The sequence below is a fragment of the Oxyura jamaicensis genome, chromosome 13, assembly GCF_011077185.1.
Source record: "Oxyura jamaicensis isolate SHBP4307 breed ruddy duck chromosome 13, BPBGC_Ojam_1.0, whole genome shotgun sequence".
NCBI classification, from domain to species: Eukaryota; Metazoa; Chordata; class Aves; order Anseriformes; family Anatidae; genus Oxyura; species Oxyura jamaicensis.
The window spans coordinates 1,186,996-1,206,636 of NC_048905.1; the positions used below are offsets into that span (position 1 = coordinate 1,186,996).

At 34.1% G+C, this 19,641-nt stretch overlaps 1 protein-coding gene across 6 annotated transcripts in view; it reads right to left on the reverse strand.

Annotated features, from left to right (window-relative positions):
- GABRB2 (gamma-aminobutyric acid type A receptor subunit beta2) overlaps window positions 1-19,641 on the reverse strand; it is a 191,207-nt gene that overhangs the window by 102,216 nt on the left and 69,350 nt on the right. For all 6 annotated transcript variants that reach the window (XM_035338275.1, XM_035338278.1, XM_035338277.1 and 3 more), the window contains one exon: window positions 8,051-8,271. In XM_035338275.1, coding sequence (XP_035194166.1) covers window positions 8,051-8,271 — 221 coding nt within the window. The remainder of the gene's footprint in view (window positions 1-8,050; window positions 8,272-19,641) is intronic.

Here is a 19,641-nt window from a genome sequence, read left to right on the forward strand (position 1 = left end):
TGGGGGAATGCTTCTTCCTCTCTGCTCACACCCTTGGATGCTGTAGGAATTGTTAGTTCATATGCTTTGTAGTCAAAATTCTACATAACTCTGCAGAATTCTTCTTAGGCAATTCAAATTTTCAGTCTCTGTAATAGCTACATGACTTCAATTTGAGACAGTTTCTATTATATTTGCATTTATTTCTGCCTGTTTTCAAATGGCTCCTACTTTGAATGGCTGTATACAAGATTTAAGGGTTCTTATAAATGTGTATGTATATTTTAACAGTTTGAACACAGAAATCCAATTCATCCCATTCAGTTTGTACAAAACTAAACTGCATGTCAGACAGAATTCATTTTTAGCAAGTGTTGGCAACTGAAAGTTCAGTAATTACTACTATGAACATGCACAGTAGCACAAAAAATTACCCAGTTATTGTTCACAGTATTGAGATTCTCAAGTTCAAACAAGTCTTGCTCAAATTACTCTTCTCTTACTCTTTGCAATGCTTGTATAGGCCAGTATTGTCCTATTATGGCATTTGGTGTTATATGTTTACATGGTATAGAATGACAACAAGTGTCATCCAAACCTAAGAAAACCCTTACGTCACAAAAAAAAAACAAACAACTTTGTGTGACAACACTATGGTACCATTTAATTTCTTACTTTAAGAAAAACTTTGGAAACTTTGCATTCCAAAAAATATTTTTGATCTGATTGTGTATCTCATTGTATATCTTTCCACTAGGCCAAAATCCCTAGGACAGAGACAATAAAAGGACTTAATATCTAAGACTGTTGATGTTCTCCTCAGAATGGCATTTAATAAAATGGAAATAATGAACTGGTAAACCACTTCATGCATTTTATCCACATAAGTATAGGGAATATATTCAGAGTTTTTCCCCCTCAAACCCACATTACACTTTCAGTGGTGATTTGATATCCCTTACATGACATTTTTAACACCCCTTCTGAAGATATGCAGGATGTTTATAAAATGGCAACACTATTGAGATGTTTTTTTTAAAGAGGAAGCTGGCACTTCCGAAGACATAATTTTAATTCCAGCTAGCACAAAAGTTTTTATGATCTCAGAACAGAAAATTGGAAATTTAACTCCAAATTATCCAGGTTTTATTAAGAAATAAGCCCTATCGGGGCGAGAAAAAAAAAAAAAAAAAAAAAAAAAGTAGCAAAATAAGAATCAGATGATTTACTGAAGGATTCCTGGTGTCAACAATTCACCTCTCAAATACTATGTTCCCATGAAAACTAAAGGCATTTAGAAAGGGGATTGCTTTTCGCACTATCAGATAAGAAGCTCCACATGAGATGTTAGATTGCTGAAAAAATCTATTACACAATGAAAACGCCCAAGGCTGTTTTAATACACCGTAGTGCAGGGGAGTCTATTTTACTTGCAACAGTGAAATTTTCCTTGCACCCAGAGCAAAATAAGTAGATAACAGACGACACAGAGGAGAAGATACAAAATCCAAGCATCCGTGACTACATTGAATCATTGAATTCACATGTTGGTAGAAAAAAAAAAAAAAAAGAAAAAAGGCAGACAAAGCAAGATCCTCATCCCCATTTAAGAGACATAGGAGGTTATATATGTTGAACATGTTAGGAAACATTGGTTGGGCTGGAAACATAGTCAACAATATATTAGATAAAACTTAACAATGAAAACTGTTAGGCTTTCAAATGGGACAAGTCTTTCATGTTTGACAGAACTACACCTTCCTACTTCATTTTGTCTTTTGGCTAAAAAGGTTGGAAATGTTGCCATCTCCCAGGATGTCGCCCCTAGCAAAAGTTCTGGGTATTTTTTTTTTTAAGAAAAAAAAAATCAAATCAAAACAAAACAAAACACCAACAATAAAATCCACAAGCTCCAGTCACAAAAAGCATAAAAATAGCCCCCTGAGGAAATGGGACATTCTTCGTTATGCGGACATCAGTCCTCAATGACTATACACTATACCAGTATTCACTTGTGAGGACTGCTAGAAGCGTAAAAATGTAAAAATCTCTATAGATATCCTGGTGCAAAACCATGAGAAACATGTTTGTTTTCTGACACTTCAACTATATTTAATCCTACTACTCTAGTATTTATTTCATCCTTGTTCTGACACACATCACCCATATGCTTATATCCAGCAGAGAAATGAATTCCAGGAGGACCACCCCAAGAAACAGTTACACAAGTAGAAGCTCCAAATTGGCAAACAGAAGTGTCTTACTTGTCCCCCTTCTCAAAACATGCATTCTAACCTTGGGAAAAAAATAAAAAATAAAATAAAACCATAACTAAAAATTCTAATACTTCTACAGGCTGAAAAAAAAAAATCAGAGAACTGTTTCCTCATGTCATGGTTTAGCCCATCGGGCAGCTAAACACCATGCAGCTGTTTGCTCATCTTCTTCCCACCCCTCCCCAAGAAAGATAAGTGAGAAAATTGGGGGGTGGAAGGTGGAAAGAAAAAGGCAAAAGCTCATGGGTTTAGCTAAAGACAGTTAAATAGGACAGAAAAGGAAGCAGTAACAATAGTAATAAAAAATAATATACACAGAAAGTGATGCAAAATGCAATTGCTCACCACCTGCTGACCAATGCTCAACCAGACCAGAAGAATCTACCCCCCTTCATGCCATCCAGCTTCCAACCCCCCTCCTCCCCCCCAGTTTTACTGTCCTTCATGGTGCTGCATGGTGCGGGATGGGTATGGAATGTCCCTGTGGCCACCCTGAGCCAGCTGTCCTGGTCCTGTCCCCTCCAAGCTCCTGGAGTACCCCTGGTCTCCTCGCTGGCAGGGCAGCGTGAGGAGCTACAACGTCCTCGGCTCTGTGGGACGCTGCTCTGCAACAGCTAAAACATTGGTGTGTTATCAGCATTATTCTACTTGTAAATCCAAAACACAGCACCATACCAACCAGTAGAAATAAAATTAACTCCATCCCAGCTGAAAACAGAACATTTACAACTACGCAGAATGAACCAAAACACGTCAGAATTATCCGTCTGCATTTTGGAATAGATTTGATGTCAAAAGTCAGAGGAAAACTATATATATTAACTTAAGAAATAAATTTTATGTGCCATAGCAACTATTTCTGCTATGTGTATTATATAAATCATCTATTTTCACACACAGAAATTTAACTAAAGCCATATCTTTTAATGAGTTCTGGCTGCATATGTTTTTCCAGATTTTTTCAACCTACAGTAAACTGATTATTTTTCTAGATTTGAATCTTTGTTCTCAAAATCCGCATTTCTACACATGTTGTCAAAGCACTTATATCCTAATGAAAGCCATCTTGTCTACCAATAATCATTTTTCCTGTAATGGCTCTTCATTTCAGCCTATACCTTGCAATTTTCTACAATTTTTGTGATTTGAGTGTATCATCTACTGAATGTCCTAGCCTTCACATATCTGGCAAAGGAAATTTCTTTTCAGATGGAATATGGAATAAAGTAATTTTTTAATTGCAAAAAAAGTTCAGTCATTTTTTAAAATATCATCCTGAAACTTGAACGGGGAAAAACAAACCTCTTTCCTTTATTTCTCCAAAACATAAAGAGCTGGTAGCTATCCTTCAGAAATAAAAATCTTTCTGAAACTGGAAGCAACCAATATGTCACGTTATCTGTAAAAAAGCTGGTCACAGTTTAGTCATGCTCTTAACTAAAGCCCTACAGGAGCATCACTGCACGCTACGAGAACATTGTAATTACCATATAGATGTGTACATTCACTATTAGCCATTTCTCTTTCTCTCTCTACTCTCAGTGAAGGCATAAGCCAGTTGCTTACAAAACAGTCTCCTAGATCTTCCTGAAATTTACCTTCACAGTGTTAAATCTAATCAGATCTGACATGCATACCATGCATACCAAAAAAATGAAGAACAATGTTAAGAGATCACCACTGGCTACATCCAAAATAGAAATTAAATTATAGGAGCATAGAAGAATGGGACAGCTAAGTGTCTTCATTTTAAATTAAGACCATTTTTGTAATAAGATCACTCACAATGCATTTAATTATGGCAAGCAAGGTAAATGAACTTGAATTCATAGAAACTCATGTATACGTGTGTATATAAAATTATACATACATGTTCATGTATGGAAAGAAAGCAAAAAATTAATGTTGATATTTAAAAGAATCTTAATTTTATTGTATACATCTCAAAGTAAGAATATGCCATCACAAATATAAGCTAAAACTAATTAATAATAATAGCGATTTCAGAACAGTAGTAGAGTGCAGGTATTTTTATGTGTGTGTGTTGGGGGGGTATTTAAGATAAGTGAAAACTAATGTTAAGCCAAAATTAAATATATAACTATGATTGACACTTTAGTCACATAACTTTGAATTCATTTTAGATAAAATAGCTATTTAATACGATTTAAAGCTATAAAACAAACCTTAACATTAGAATCATAACATTTACTGTGACATGGCCCAGTAAAGGCAAAAGCAGAATATAGCCAATTGCATAATGGTGGTGGTTTTTTTGTTGTTTGTTTTTGTTTTTTAATCAGCATGTATGCTTACTCCATCCACCCCTGTGTTTGACCTCCAAAAACTTTCTGAAACCTACTGAGTAGGTTTCTGGAGGCAATGATTTTTTTTTTCCTCCTGCAAGGAGCAGGAGGTAGGATTTTTTACATTTTACTACAAAGATTGGTCCATGGATCATTAATTATCAGGGAATATAAGAACAATCTTTGAGTGTAATTACCCAACTATCATGGGATTATACTGATTATCAGGTTTGCCTCTTGCTGTTGGCAACACTTTTCCTGGAAATGAGCTGCATCCCAGGAATGACAGAGATAGAAACCTTACAGAATTGACAAGAAAAAGATAAAGCTAGAAACACACATACAGCCTAGGCAACAAATTCCCAGCAAGCATTGTGATGCAAACTTATGTATGCACAGATGTAGTCAAGATTTATTTAAAAAAAACCTTTCTTTTCCAAGAAACTGAGACCAAAAAAATATTTTTCATTGACAATCACTACATATTTTGCCTTTAAATGTTTTCAATTTCTTTCTAACTAAAACATGTCACAGAAGTTAAAAAAAAGATAAGATTTTTTTTTTTAATTTAAAGCATAGAGTTATGCTTCCTCCAAAACTCAGAAAAAGAGAGAGTGTGTATGCATATGTTATCTTGCAAGAAAGAATGCAATGTTATCTTGTAAGAATATGAAAGATATATATTTTTAAAAATTGTGAAAATTAGAATTGTCAAAAAGAAAAAAAAAGTAAAACTAAGCTTTTAGTTTCAACTTTTTTTTTTTTTTTAACCAAATATATCATGTTTCTTTTGGGAAACAAAAAAAATAATAAAAAAAAACATTTTTCACAAATGTTTTAAACATTTCTAGTGAAAAAAACTTGCCAGGTGTTTCTTTTACAGAACAATCTTTTTTGAGTTCCACTTCCTGTTTCCCAATATCATCAAATAGAGAAATATCAGTTAAGTAGTCAGAATGAAAAATAACTTGTCAGAAATAGCAATGTCACTGTCAGAAATAGTTATTAAATCTAATATTTATATAATAATTTTTTTCAGTCATGAATTGAAAATCATACTCAAAACCATAATGCTCTTACTACTCTCATTCTGTTGATACAAATGTGTTAGGTAGTTACTTCATACTTTACTGTTAATAGAACTTTTCAACATTTTAAGATGCCAAGTATGCATAATTTCATTGAACAATAACAAAAACTCAGCTTGCCCCCAGCCATAGTGTCAACACCTGAACTGTCCTCACACAGAAAAACACAACTACAGACAGTAAAAATTGGTAAATATCATAACCAGCATAAAATATCAGAATTTTCAAATCAAAGTGAATTCCATTTAGTTATAAATAACAAAACATTTCTCTACAGTTCATATCAATATTTAGTCTGTGCTACAGATCTAGGAATGAAATACATTGTTTCAAGTTTCCATTAGTTAAATAAATGGACTTAATTTGCATATTTTTTAATTAAATTCTCTACCTCATCTCAAGTTTTATACAGATTTGTATGTTGGCGTTCTAAAAAAATTAAAAAAAAATCTAATTACTTATATACTATTCATCTGTGGTCATAACCAAGAAGCCATACTTTTGATGGCTAACAAATCCCACTAGTCAATTCTGTTTATTTTTAGTTAATTGTATTTGTTTTTGTAGGTTTAACAGCCCTTCACTTTTTAGGTTGAAAAAAAACAAACCAAACCAAAAAAAAAAAAAAAACAATAAAAAAACTGTCAAACATAAGTAGAAGCACTGTCTCTTATCTTAAGGGTAGAGAAAGCTAAGGAGCCAGGAAAAGCCCAGATCTGTCCCACTAAGATGATGACATTGGTTTTAGGTTCTAAACGAAAGATCATATCAGCATGTCACACATTAGGAGAGTTCATCAAAACCATGAAGTACATTGCTAATGGGCATTTTCACACTTTTCATCCCTCTTTTCTGAAGGTGAATCACCATCTGGCACAAACTGCAAGAGTCCAAGGATCATCCACACAGGAGGCATTTTATGCCAGACTCCAGCGTAGTGGTGACAGCACTGATCTGATATCAATCTCTTGATGTCAGGAAAATGGTTTCTAACTAAGAGATAAAAACCTACTATTCTGAGAAAGGCATTTCCTGGCATAACAGAGTAGGCTAAACTTTACTACCCTTTCCTACCTGAGGAAACTTTCAGATCAGGGCATCAATATCAAAGTCAAATGCCAAAAGCATTAAACCTGAAGTCCCAGAAGAATTTAGGACTTAGCTTTAGACATTTAAGTTCCAGTTTAGGTAGCTATGATCTAAACAAGAGGCTCTAAGGAGAATTTTACTTAAATATATGAAGATCAGTTACATTTTCGCAGTGATCTCATTGATCTAAGATAAGGATTCCAGAAACACCTCAATGTTTAATTTTAAAGTGCAGTAAGAATCAAGACCAGTGATTTCTAACAGATCTTAATTAGATGTGAACTTCATGATGCGTATTTGTTAAAATGACAGAATTAAATACACAAGACTGTGCTGCTCTCCTTTACGTCTGAGTAGAAAATAACCAAATTAAAAATGCATCCTCCTTGTCCTCAGTTATAGGCACAGTAGAAAAATCTTACTGAAAATGAAAGATATACAGTAATAAAAGTTTTAAGAATGAGCATTCCCCAAAATTAATATTTTGAATTTGCCTCAATGTGAAAATATCAGACATTCTAAATTAAACGTCTGCAGTTTTTTTTTTATTTTTTTTTATTTTTTTTCTTTAAAGCCACTTAGTGCTTTTTATCTTGTTACCTTGTCACTTATTATCTTGCTATCTTGTCACTCCATAGTTAGTCATCTCTTGCAGGAATGTATTTAAATTACCTCTCATGGGAATTGTTTTTTCTATGAATACTACCAAACAGACATTTTCCTCACTTGGACATCTGCTCAAGTTCTTCTGCTGATTTGTTCAGTCATTAAGAACTTGTTCATTTAACCACCACTTTCCATGTAGTCATATGCTAACAGCATTAGGTTGAAGGACATTTCAGGTCAAATGTCATCAGAAAACTGATTTTCATGAGAGTAACATACACACCAATTGAATGATCAAAAATATTTATAAAACATACAATTTAGTTAAACAATCAGTTCTGTTACAGATTTTTTCCTTTTTTTTCCCCTCTAATTATCACTTGGTATTTCTTATTTCAATTCCATTGTGGAAGCAGCTCTAAAAACAGCTTTTAATCTATAATTTGTATTTACAATAGTATTTATAGCCTTATCTGTACCTAAGCATCTTTGAAGTGTACTAAATATGGAAGCTTATCTTAAAACTTTATCACAAAAACCTGAATCCATTCTTAAAATACTTAAGTTGAAATTGTTTGTGGAGTATCAGTTTTACAGAATATAGCAATACAAAGAATAGCATTTGAGAAAGGCAAAGAAAATATATTAATTTGAAACCGTAATTAAAAGACGAAAACTAGAAGAGTCAGAAATGGTTTGTACTGACCTTAGTCCATAAAGAACCGTTCCATCTGGATGCAAACGGATCATTCTGTTCTTCACAGTGACACCATGTACAAATGACTTCTTGTCATTCAGAAAATAGGTATCGGGAACCCATAGCTGATCAGCTACTCTATTGTCCAGAGTAAGGTTTAGAGGTATTACATTATACGACAGCCTCTTATCTCTCCATGCTTGCTGAAAGTACATTGTCAAGGTATAGTCCTGTGATTATAAAAACAACAGAAAAATTGTTTGCATTGAAATAGCATACATATAAAAAAGGTGCAAATACACATTTATACATTGTGACTTATCTTGAAGGTAAACATTTCAGTTAGAATATCTGTAAGTAATTTTATTTATTTTTACAGTATCAAAGAGTTTGTGTATACTTAATAAAAGAAATAAGAATATAGAAAAGCGTAATTGTGTATTGATATTTGGTGAATGACTTGTGAGTTTTTGTTTCAATATTAAAAAAAAAAGAGAATATTTTTAGATGGTTAACAACCAGCAATATCTATAGCACTTTACAAGCCTGCATGTTCTAAAAAACAGGAACATTTACAGATCTGAATTTCATCTCATTGTCTTCAATGAATTCAGTAAAGCAAGAACTCTGGATCTGCCCTTATATCTCAAAAATTGCAGCTACCCATTCAAATACTTCTCTAAATTTAAATCTCTTCAAAGTCTGTTAACTTTCCCCTGGGCACTGAAATCAATGGGAAGTCTCCAAGGTTTCTATGCTACAGAGTCTTATGCTTATGCTTAATTTTACAGATGAAGTAACTCTGGTTACTTCAATGGGACGATTTAGAGAGCACAATTAAGCATCTGGCTAAATATTTGCAGTATTAGGAGACTGCCAGCTTTCTTTGTCTCAATGAAGGCCGTTAATGAACAGTATTTGGGAGATATTTTTATGTTTTAGTGGACAAAATAATTACAAAAATTACTAAGACCTGTTAAACAGACATAGAACATTCATTATATATTAGCCTATATTAAAAAAAATAATAATCCATTAAAAATACAAAAAGGGGCTGTATATCTGATCACAGATCGCAGGGTCAAGGGCTGTAAAACATTACTGAAGGAACACCAAAGAAAAACTATTCTAAACCCACTCTTTTTTTTTTTTTTTTACCTTGTTCTACAAAATCATATTCAGACCTCACACTATTTGGATTGATCTGATCAGTCTTCACTGATTAGTGAGAACTGGTAGCTTACAAAAGCTTGTTTTCGACAACAACAAAAAAATGTCACCAAAAACTTATCAACAACGCCAGGATTCAGCCATGTCACAGTATGAGAGCCTGCATCTATGCATCAGTCTGGGGCATTTGAAAACAGGAACACACACAGACACCAATTTTGAAGAAATAATTACCTATTGTGGTGACATATCACAAACTAATTTCTAGCATTGAATAACTGAGATCTTATAAGATAAGATATGAAAATTTTGTTGCATAAATTGCAATATGAGTTCTCGTTAGTTAGGAATAGAGTCTGCTTTCGAGAACATCCCACCTACATCTAAAGAATGTTACTGTTGTGCTTCAGCACTGTACTGCAATATTTGCTTCATAAAAAGATACTGGAAAATGTTCAGTCATATATTGCCAGAAAGAAAATGTATTAGTCTTCATTATAATAACATACCACAACATAAAGTAGATGAGCTGTAGCAATTGCTCCCCTATTATCCTTGGGATATTGCATTTTATTCCTATTCTAAAGTATAACCTACATGTATTAATATAAAACATATATATAGAACATTCTTCCCTCCTCTTTAGACCTCAGTAAAAGCAGAAAAGGAAAGGAAGAACAAAACTAAACAGGCATTATTCAGTGCATAAAAATGAATTACATAAATCTGTAAATTTGGAGCACTGGTATAGCAGAAGGAAAAGCCAAGTCACCATGCTGGAGTTCAGAACCAAGCACACTGTGTTCCAGAAACAGAGCTGGTGTACCAACTAAAAATTAGTTGGCATCAAATGGCCCTAGATTTCAGATGTGCTGTTTCTGATTATTGAAATAGGATACCTTAAATATATATATATACATTTTTATAAAACTCTCACAGCCTTTTGAGGGGGGGGGGGGGGGGCCACAGGTAGAGGAGGTATAGGCACTTTGAAGTTAAGAACATCATTACCTTGCAAAAACATTACAAAGAATAAAATTCTTAAAATTTCACAATAAATATGGGAATTCCCCTCTACTCTATAGATAAACATCAAAACAAACACACAAATGTATTTTAGGAAGACAGACACACAGAAGGCTGTGAAGAAGTGGAAGAAATGAAATGTCTAGTAAAGGATGATTTTACTTTGGTAAGACCATAGCATCCTATTAAAATCACAGAACGGGATTGGTAGAAGCATAGTTTAAGTATAGAGATGAAGCAGGAGCCAACTCATTTGAGAAGCATGGCAAAAGACACTAATTACAATAGGGTGAAAGAATAATGAAACAAAACCTCACAATGACTGTGCTGACTATGCTCTGTAAACCATTACACAGACAAAATATGGGTGCATAGAATATTTAAAATACTTGCATATAGATACATTGTACAAAGTATAAAAATACAAGTTTGTCAGTCACCCTGAACACAAGGCTTAAAAAAAATATATTGTGCATATCTCAACTCGCATAGACAAATTTACAAATAAACCCTAGAAGAGACAATTAGTATATTTTCTTAACATACACAAATACTATTATTTTGTACAGCTTCTATCATCCCATGGTTTACAGACATTTACACTTGGCAAACTTTCTGATTCTATCCCAATGCAGAAATGGAGGCAACAGAAAATGGATGGCTACTAACGTTCTATCCTGATCCAAGAAGAGATTTCTTTTCCTCACCAGTAAAATTTAAGCTTCTCAAGTTTTCCTCCTTTATTTCATACAATATGCAGAAAGTAACAAATAATTTTAAGGCATTTTTTTCTCATACCATAATAAAAAATGTTAATTTTTAGTATAAGTTAAATTTTTACCATATTCATGAATACTTTTATCCTGAGTTCATGAGTTATCTTTGTGTGGTAGTTGTATGGAAACACATTTGCTGCTGGAAACATGTATACAATGGGAAATTTAAACCCAACTTTAGATCGATGGAATTGTTACAGACACCCAAGTTGTTAGTTAATGGCCAATGATCCGTGGAAAGTTATTGTGCTGGAAAACATTAAATCTGAAAACTGGCACTACTGCTTATATTGTCTTATTTATATTCATCTTATATACATACACACACACATATATGTATAAAGAAGAATAAAGGCAATGAAGATCTAGGCAAAAAAAGAAATAAACCTCCTGAATTTTGAATGTGCACAATGACAATGACAAAGTCGAATGCCAAGGATGGAGACAGATGTAAATTTTTTTCAAATCATTTAAGAGGATACTCCAAATTGACAATAACAACATTTAAAATACAGTTTTTTTGTTTTGTTTTGTTTTGTTTTGTTTTCCTTTTTCCTTCTACATTACAGAAAATAAGGCTGATTCATAGTATAGCCTGACAATGTGTACCAGCACTTTTATTAACAGGGATATAACACAGCTACTGAAACACTTTGGAAGTAATAAAATCAGAACAGTTAGGCGAAGAAAAATAAATAAGTATAAGGAACATTTTGTGTTTTATAAATATGACATACAGCAGCAGGGAGTTGAATAAGCTATTTATTTCTACTCATTAGTAATGAATGGAGAACTCATTTGCGATTTGGCTTAAGTCCCTTCTCATCGCTTTCCTGGTTATTTCTAACTCGCATAAATAAATGCTTTACTGCATTTCCCAGTATGGCATTTTAAAGCCATCTAATTTTCTTTGAAAATGCTTGAAGCTGAAGATTTTGCCTGAATGCTATATTTAACACATTCTTAAAAAAAAAAAAAAAAAAAAAAAAAAAGTCTGACATATTTAAAAGTGCTGCTTAAGTAAATTATGAAAAATATACATCTACACTACAAAATATATCTTAATATATTAAAAGTTATATACTCAAGAAGAAAGGAGTAAGTGTTAAGTCTGCTGCCTCCTTAGACTCAAATGAAGTTACCAATGAAGGACACACTTGCACTGAAACACGACATGTTTCACTACTCAAACGGTACAGAAAACAAGCCAAAATGGAAGCACTTCAAGCTAAAGCAGCTTCAGCGAATTTACTTCAAAAGTAATGGCTTTCCCTGAGAGCTGTTCACTGAAAATCCTTTCGATCCTTATTTTTTTCAAAAACAACCATTGCAACACATTCCATCCATAACTAATTATCTCATATATCAAGAAAATTACCATGGAAAGTCTGTTCTATGAACATTGGAAACACCACAAAGTGACTTACATGAAAGCAGAATAAAGTGTTGAAAAAAATGGGTTTTAGGAATGGATAATAAAAAATAAATGCTAAAATAAATTGTCATGCCCTTTCTAAAAAATGTATTTTTCACAATCTGTAAATATTCACTTCAAAAATGACAATGAATACTTCATTGACATCAAGATCCTTACACAAAGTTCAAGTAGAGCTCTCTTGATCCATCAAATCCCACTTCCCAAAGTGGCTCCAAAGCCATTCTGCAGCAACTATCCCCAAATTATTTATCAGCAATTCTCATTTCTCAGCTGAAAAAATGAACTAAGATGTGCTGTTTACCTTCTGCAAAACAGATCTTAGAAAAACACAGTATTATTGAATCACACAAGAGACTTCTGTAGGAAAGCCAAACAAATGTTAGTAGAGCTTGAGTACTAGACATAAAACTTCTTTCTACTGATTTTATGAAATTTGCAGTACGGGACTGCTTATCATTTCAGTGACAAGACCATGAATATTTGTCTCCCTAGCACTACTGGCAGTAGCCAACACTGACATTGTTTCTCCACAGTGATTTATAAACTGCACTGTGATGCAGTATCATTGTACTTTGTGCACTCCAATGAAATTAAGCAGTTATGGCTAATGTGTTCCCTGTCAGCTCAATTAGTTTAGCAAGACACTAAGACATTTGATTTTCATTTGTGACAGTCACCCAGACTGAACAATGATACTGCACTTTTAGTGATCAAGCAATCTGCACATCGTTCCACTCAAAAAGCATATGCCATGAGTCTTTTAGCTTTCTAACTTGCTGTCTGTTGATAATAAGATGAAGATTGATAAAAGTGAACTTGGACTGAAGGCTGTAATCTAACTCTGCTATTTGCTCTAGAATCACACATTTGTTATCTTCCTATTTTTCTCTTTTGAAAGGATCTTCTCCTCTCTTTGCAGGATTTTCAGTTGAACAATACAAATGCGAAGTAAGATGAATAGTCTAAACTGTACTCACTTGAAATAAAAGTTATGGAAACTATTTTTTTTCCTCAAGACAGAAAATTAAGTGGTATTATTTAGTTGGGTTTCTGAATTACAATAAGATATTTTAAGCTGCAAGAAATATCCAAAATATTTATTTATAATTGCGTTTGAAATATTTCTTCACTTCTATATTTCTATGTTATTCTTGTAGAGAGAATAATTCTGAGTTCCTATGTAATTGTACAATGCTACAGATCTTCAGCAAGGTAAATACCTAGAGCAGCAACCTTTTATATTGCTATCAATTCCAGGTTTCCCTTACTGTAAGTTGTTAATAGCAGCATTTCAAAAGAGTAAAAATATTATTAAAAATTATAAAGAATAAGGAAAATCACATCTTAAATAGAGTGGAAATAAACTGGTGATTAAGCAGACCACCAGAGATGTAATTAGAAAGTTTGATTAATGTAAATAGCAAATGAAGTTATTGTTTTGAAGGGACTGCTACAAGAAAATTGTATTGCTTATTGCTGGTTTTAAATAATCTTAAAATAAAAGTTTAAAATATTTTTCCAGGATAAGAAGAAGTCAGTATTTGATAGTGAGATTGCATCTGGATAAAACATGGGAATTTTGTGTTTAGATGCAGAGCTGAACTAGCATGATATTTGGGCAACTGTTCCTTTTCCTGGTGCTTTACAGTTCCTTGAGATACTGCTTAGGAACATATTTATAAAGTAAAAGAATTGCCAAGTCAATGCTGCTCCATATCATTGTAAATAACATCAAAACAACTTACAAAATTATTAATAAAATGAGTGGGTCTTCATTTAAAGCATGTGATACTCATTTTTATGATAAGTATTTGCATTATTTTTCAAGGAAAATATCAAACAATATATTCCTAGAAAACAACATATGCAAACATATATATATATACATCTTTTAAATATAGCCCTGCTGATGAACAATCTTTGCATCAAAGAATCACTCCAAGGCAAGGAGACCCCAATGGCAAAAGAGCCATTACTGTGCCTGTTGTGCTAGCTAGCTCCACCTGCCTGTTCACATCTAAAAGGCTGCACAACTATCCCTAAATTGCCAACTGCAGGCTTTGGTCCAATACAAACTGAGTCTTAATAAGAATAAAACAGTTTGAGGTGCACTCAGTATTTTACTACTAGAACAGGTTATTTACATCCTTCATAGTTTGCCAAAAGACAAGGATAGAGAAACTGGCTGCCCGTTACAAAACCTGTTAAACACAAATAATTACAGTCCTTCCCTCTAAGATGCAACCTGCTGACATTTTAAGGAGTCCTGCATCACCTTGCTTAGCCTTACAGGGTGTTCATTTATTCTGAACTACTGACAATCATCAACAACTCAAGATATTTCAGCTTCAAGAGTGAAGGTCTGAAATGCTATAAGCAGAGCATTGTCAGTATTGTCTGAACTTTCAAATTTTACTGTACAGGTAATTCCCCAGATTGCAAAATATACCAGAAAAAAATCCCCTCCCACCCCTCCCCCCCCCCAAAAAAAAATAAAAAATAAAAAAGGTAATAAAAAAATCTCAAAGTAATCACTTCTGCTGCTTCAGCATTGCTGAAATGGAAGTTTATTCATGCTATGAAGATACAGTGGATCTCTGAGAAGAGGAATTCTAAATGCTTACAATACCCCTGAAAAAAGCAACTGCAACACTCCAATTAATATCACATCAGTGATGACACAGTCCTACTTCAAAAATGTTAAAACAAACTACAAAGGGATCACGATGAAAAAGTATACATTTGGTTTTAATATTACAAAAAAGAGAAACATTTGACCAATTTGAGCTTTAAACAGGATTTGTAAGCTTTTTGCTGTTGAGAGATGTAATATTCTAATAAAAGTGTGTCCCTTCTGTGATCCCATTAGGCTAAGCCCTAATTAGCTGCCTAAGGATGCACCTCTAGAAAAACAAAAACACTATATATTTTATTTGGGCATATAGATGAAGGAAATGACTTTGCTATATTTAGGGGTTTATTATTTTATTGTTTTATTGTGTTGGGGGGGAGAGGGGGGAGGAGGAGAGAGGGGGGTGTTTTGTTGTTGTTGTTTAACCAAGCAGATTATTGACTATTTTACTAGTATTTCCTTTCAGGTAAAAATCTTTCTTCTCAGTTAGCAATGAAGATTTTTCTGCAACATAAATTCCCCAGTGGACACATTAAGGAAAGCATAGATGCATGTCCAAACACACCTACATGCACACACATTCTTCATTTTCCTTAACATTTTCAAGTCTTTTTTTCTATTCTTTTGTTCTGTTAAATATAAATGGTAATACCCTATGACAAACTACTTCATATTCCCTCTGTATCATGGAATAACAAAATGCTTTGGTTTGCTTTCAGATGCATTTTCTGACCTTCAGGATTTTTTTTTTCTCGTATGAAGTCTTGCACATGTGAGTATATTATTAGTTTTTGCTTTGCTTGTGACATTGTATTTGCACAAATTAAAAAAAAAAAAAAAAAAAAAAAAAAGTATTAACCTATGTGACAATGCACTTTTGATCTAGAGAGGACCAAAGGCATTTCCTCTGATAACCTTGCTGTAAGTATAATCATTCTTAAACTGTATGAAAATAAATAAAGAAATAAGTAATGGTGGGCTAAGTGTGAACGTTAATCAATACTAAGGCACTATCTTGAGCCTTACACAAGTGTTACATACCAACTCCATGTTATTGACAAAGATGTAAGGAAAGGTGAAAAGCTCAGGCTAAAGTATTCAGTCATAAAAAAATTAGGATGCATCAGCATGAAATTAGTAATTGATCTGGGCAGCCCTAAATATATATATATATATATATATTTTTTTTTTCCAAAATTTAACTGAAATTGCAGTCAATAGTTTTGATTACAGTACCCTGTTGTATCAGAATTGGAAACACGGACAAAAACAAAGCTGCTTTTCCAAATGTTGCCCTAAACATGATGCCTTATAACTCAGATAACTCATTAATTCATGAAATAATCACTGACTTCAGTGCTCATTTTGACACTGAATGCTGCCCCATTATCTCTTTGAACTTGGAATAACCTTTAGCAAGATTCAGTTACAATTCCTTTTTATCAAAGCAGTTGTGATTATCTTATACTTGAAACATTTAAAACTAAATAATTTACATTGAAGATTACATTCCATAAAAAATTAAAACTTTAAATTTTAAGATCACCTCACAAAGTAGCATTTAATCCTATTAAATAATATTCTAATGAGCAACATTGAAATAATAGTCTGAATGGGAGTAAGAAAAGGAGTTGGAGGAAAAGTTTTTAGAAAAATCCCTCCAAGATCTGTTTGTTTAAAAACAGTATGCATCACATTTTATTTACTAATGTATAACTCTAATGGTCTCCAAGCGCTTGCTTCACAGAAATTTACAGGAGAAAAACACCTGGGACTGTGCATAACATATCCCAATTTATTTACTTGGCTCTGTTTTAATTCTAAATGAACCTAGAGTCCTTCTCCTTCTATTTCTGTGTGACAAAATATGTACATGGAGTTTTCAGGTTGGAAGTGTAGACAAAGTTCAGATGAGTGATTATACTATTTTTTCCTTGTCATTTTAGGTTTGCAAAGGAAAGAATTAATCTGTAAGGATTAGCATTTTAAAATAAAAAAAAATCACCTACTAAATTCTACTACTAATCATGTTAGATTTTTATGCTGTTTTTCTTGGCCTTGTGTTTTTCAGTGTAAATTAAAATAATAATAATTACAAAATGGTAGAAAACCCAGATACACCTTGCTCTTATCTCATGAACCCACTTTGGGAGCACAAACGGAAATAGTTCCAGGCACCGGTAATCTGCCCATTATTTTTAAAGCCATTCCCCACTCACATACAAAGCACCAGCAGCAATTCATTTCTGTTAAACACTTTCACAGATCCTCCTACTCTTCATCTCTTTGGCCTGCTGATTCCAAGAAGTTCTCTAAAATGGCTCATTAATCTGTTAGTGACAAACTGATGTTTCTAAAGCAGCAATGTACTCTGGAGAGTACAAATCTCCCACAGATACGTTGTTATAAGCATTTATATATCATGGTCTAATACGCTGGAGGCTACACACTGCCTCCAGACTAACGTTGTTCCTTCCTGTTTACATATAAATCTTGTGGGAATAGACCAAACACTCCAATTCAGCTGCCCTCCTCCTCTCTTGAATCTTCTAACCTTACATACAGATTTCATGGAGTTTGAACAGTGAAGAGTGTGAGGATGAAAAAAATAAATAAAAATAAAATAAAAATAAAAACAGTGCCATGTCATCTACACCTTTTCCGTATTTTAAATGCTCTCCCCATAACCCAGGATGTGACAGGCTGCTTCTCTCAAAAATGTCAGGCACTGCAGAGAGCTGGCAGCACTGAAGTAAAAGGACAATTTTAAATAAGTACATATCATTTCTTTCATAGTGATGACAAGCCTGTGGAAACTGATAGAAAGTCCAATTTGCATGACAGCCGAACGCTTCAGCAAAGAGAATACACTTCGTAGAGACACTTCCAAGAAAATCAGAGATGTATTCAGATGAAAAATAAATGAATATTATTATGTTCTATGGTGAAAAGTTTGGGGAAAAAATAATCTGGAAAAACATTGCATCTTAGCAATAGTCATTGCACCTGCATTAATTATACTTTAAATTGTTTATGGTTCAGCAATACCAAAGCCTATTGGAACAACCCACAGGGAAGAATTTCCATTCTGAGTGCCTCTATTACAAAGGTCTATTTTCCCTGACAGATACAAAAAACTTCTTAGTAAAGAACAGCTGCAATGCCGACAAAAACAAACAAAAATCCTAAACCCACCTAATTTTCATAACCAATCTGCATATTTAAGCTACAAGAAACCAATACAAAATTAACACAGGAAGGATTTGCAGGGAAAGTACTGTCATTATTTTCACAATTAGTGTGGTCACAATCAACACAAACAACATTTTAATAACAATTAAATTTAGATTTGCATTTAGAAAGAAATTTCTTATGCTTTAAAACAAACGAAAACAAACAGGACAGTCACTCTAATATCACAATGACTACAGTTTAATTTGTTTGCTTTAAAATCTCTGTTGTCTAATATTTAAAGACACTACACACTATGACTTCTACCGATTTTGTTTAGTGTATTTTTATCCCAAAAGATGTGTGCAAACATGTGTTATTTGCTTGGTAATTTCCACAGTCATTCTCACAACTATTTGAGCCTCTTAGAAATCAACAGGACTTACTCACTGATGAGTTTTAACAGCAAGACCAGTTATTCTCTAGATACCCAAAACCCTGAGCTGGTGACAGGGGATGGGGAGCAGGATGTGGCCCTCATAATCCATGAAGAAATGGTTGGTGACCTGCACTTAGATGTATGCAAGTCGATGGGGCCAGATGGGATCTACCAGAGGGTGCTGAGAGAACTGGTGGAAAAGCTGGCCAAGCTGCTTTCCATCATTATCAGCAGTCCTGACTATCAGGGGAGGTTCCAGTTGACTGGTGGCTAGCAAATGTGACGCCCATCTACAAAAAGGGCCAGAAGGTAGACCCGGGAAACTACAGGCCTGTTAGTTTGACCCCGGTGGCAGGGAAGCTCATGGAGCAGATTATCTTGAGTGTAATCAAGCAGCACTTGCAGGGCAAGCGGGCAATCAGGCCTAGTCAGCATGGGTTTATGAAAGCCAGATACTGTTTGATGAACCTGATCTTCTTCTATGACAAAGTGACGCGCTGGGTGGATGAGGGAAAGGCTGTGGATGATGTGGTCTACCTTGACTTCAGTAAGGCTTTTGACACCGTCCCCCACAGCATTCTCCTCAAGAAACTGGCTGCTCTTAGCTTGGACAGGCATACGCTTCACTGGGTTAGAAAGTGTCTGGGTAGCCGGGCCCAAAGAGTTGTGGTGAATGGAGTTAAATCCAGTTGGAGGCCAATGACTAGTGGAGTCCCCGAGGGCTCAGTAATAGGGCCAGTTCTCCTTAATATCTTTATCAATGATCTGGATGAGGGGATAGAGTGCACCCTCAGTAAGTTTGCAGAAGACACCAAGTTAGGTGCGTGTGTCAATCTGCTTGAGGGTAGGAAGGCTCTGTAGGAGTATCTGGATAAGCTGGACCAATGGGCTGAGGCCAACGGTATGAAGTTCAACAAGGCCAAGTGCCGGGTCCTGCACTTGGGGCAC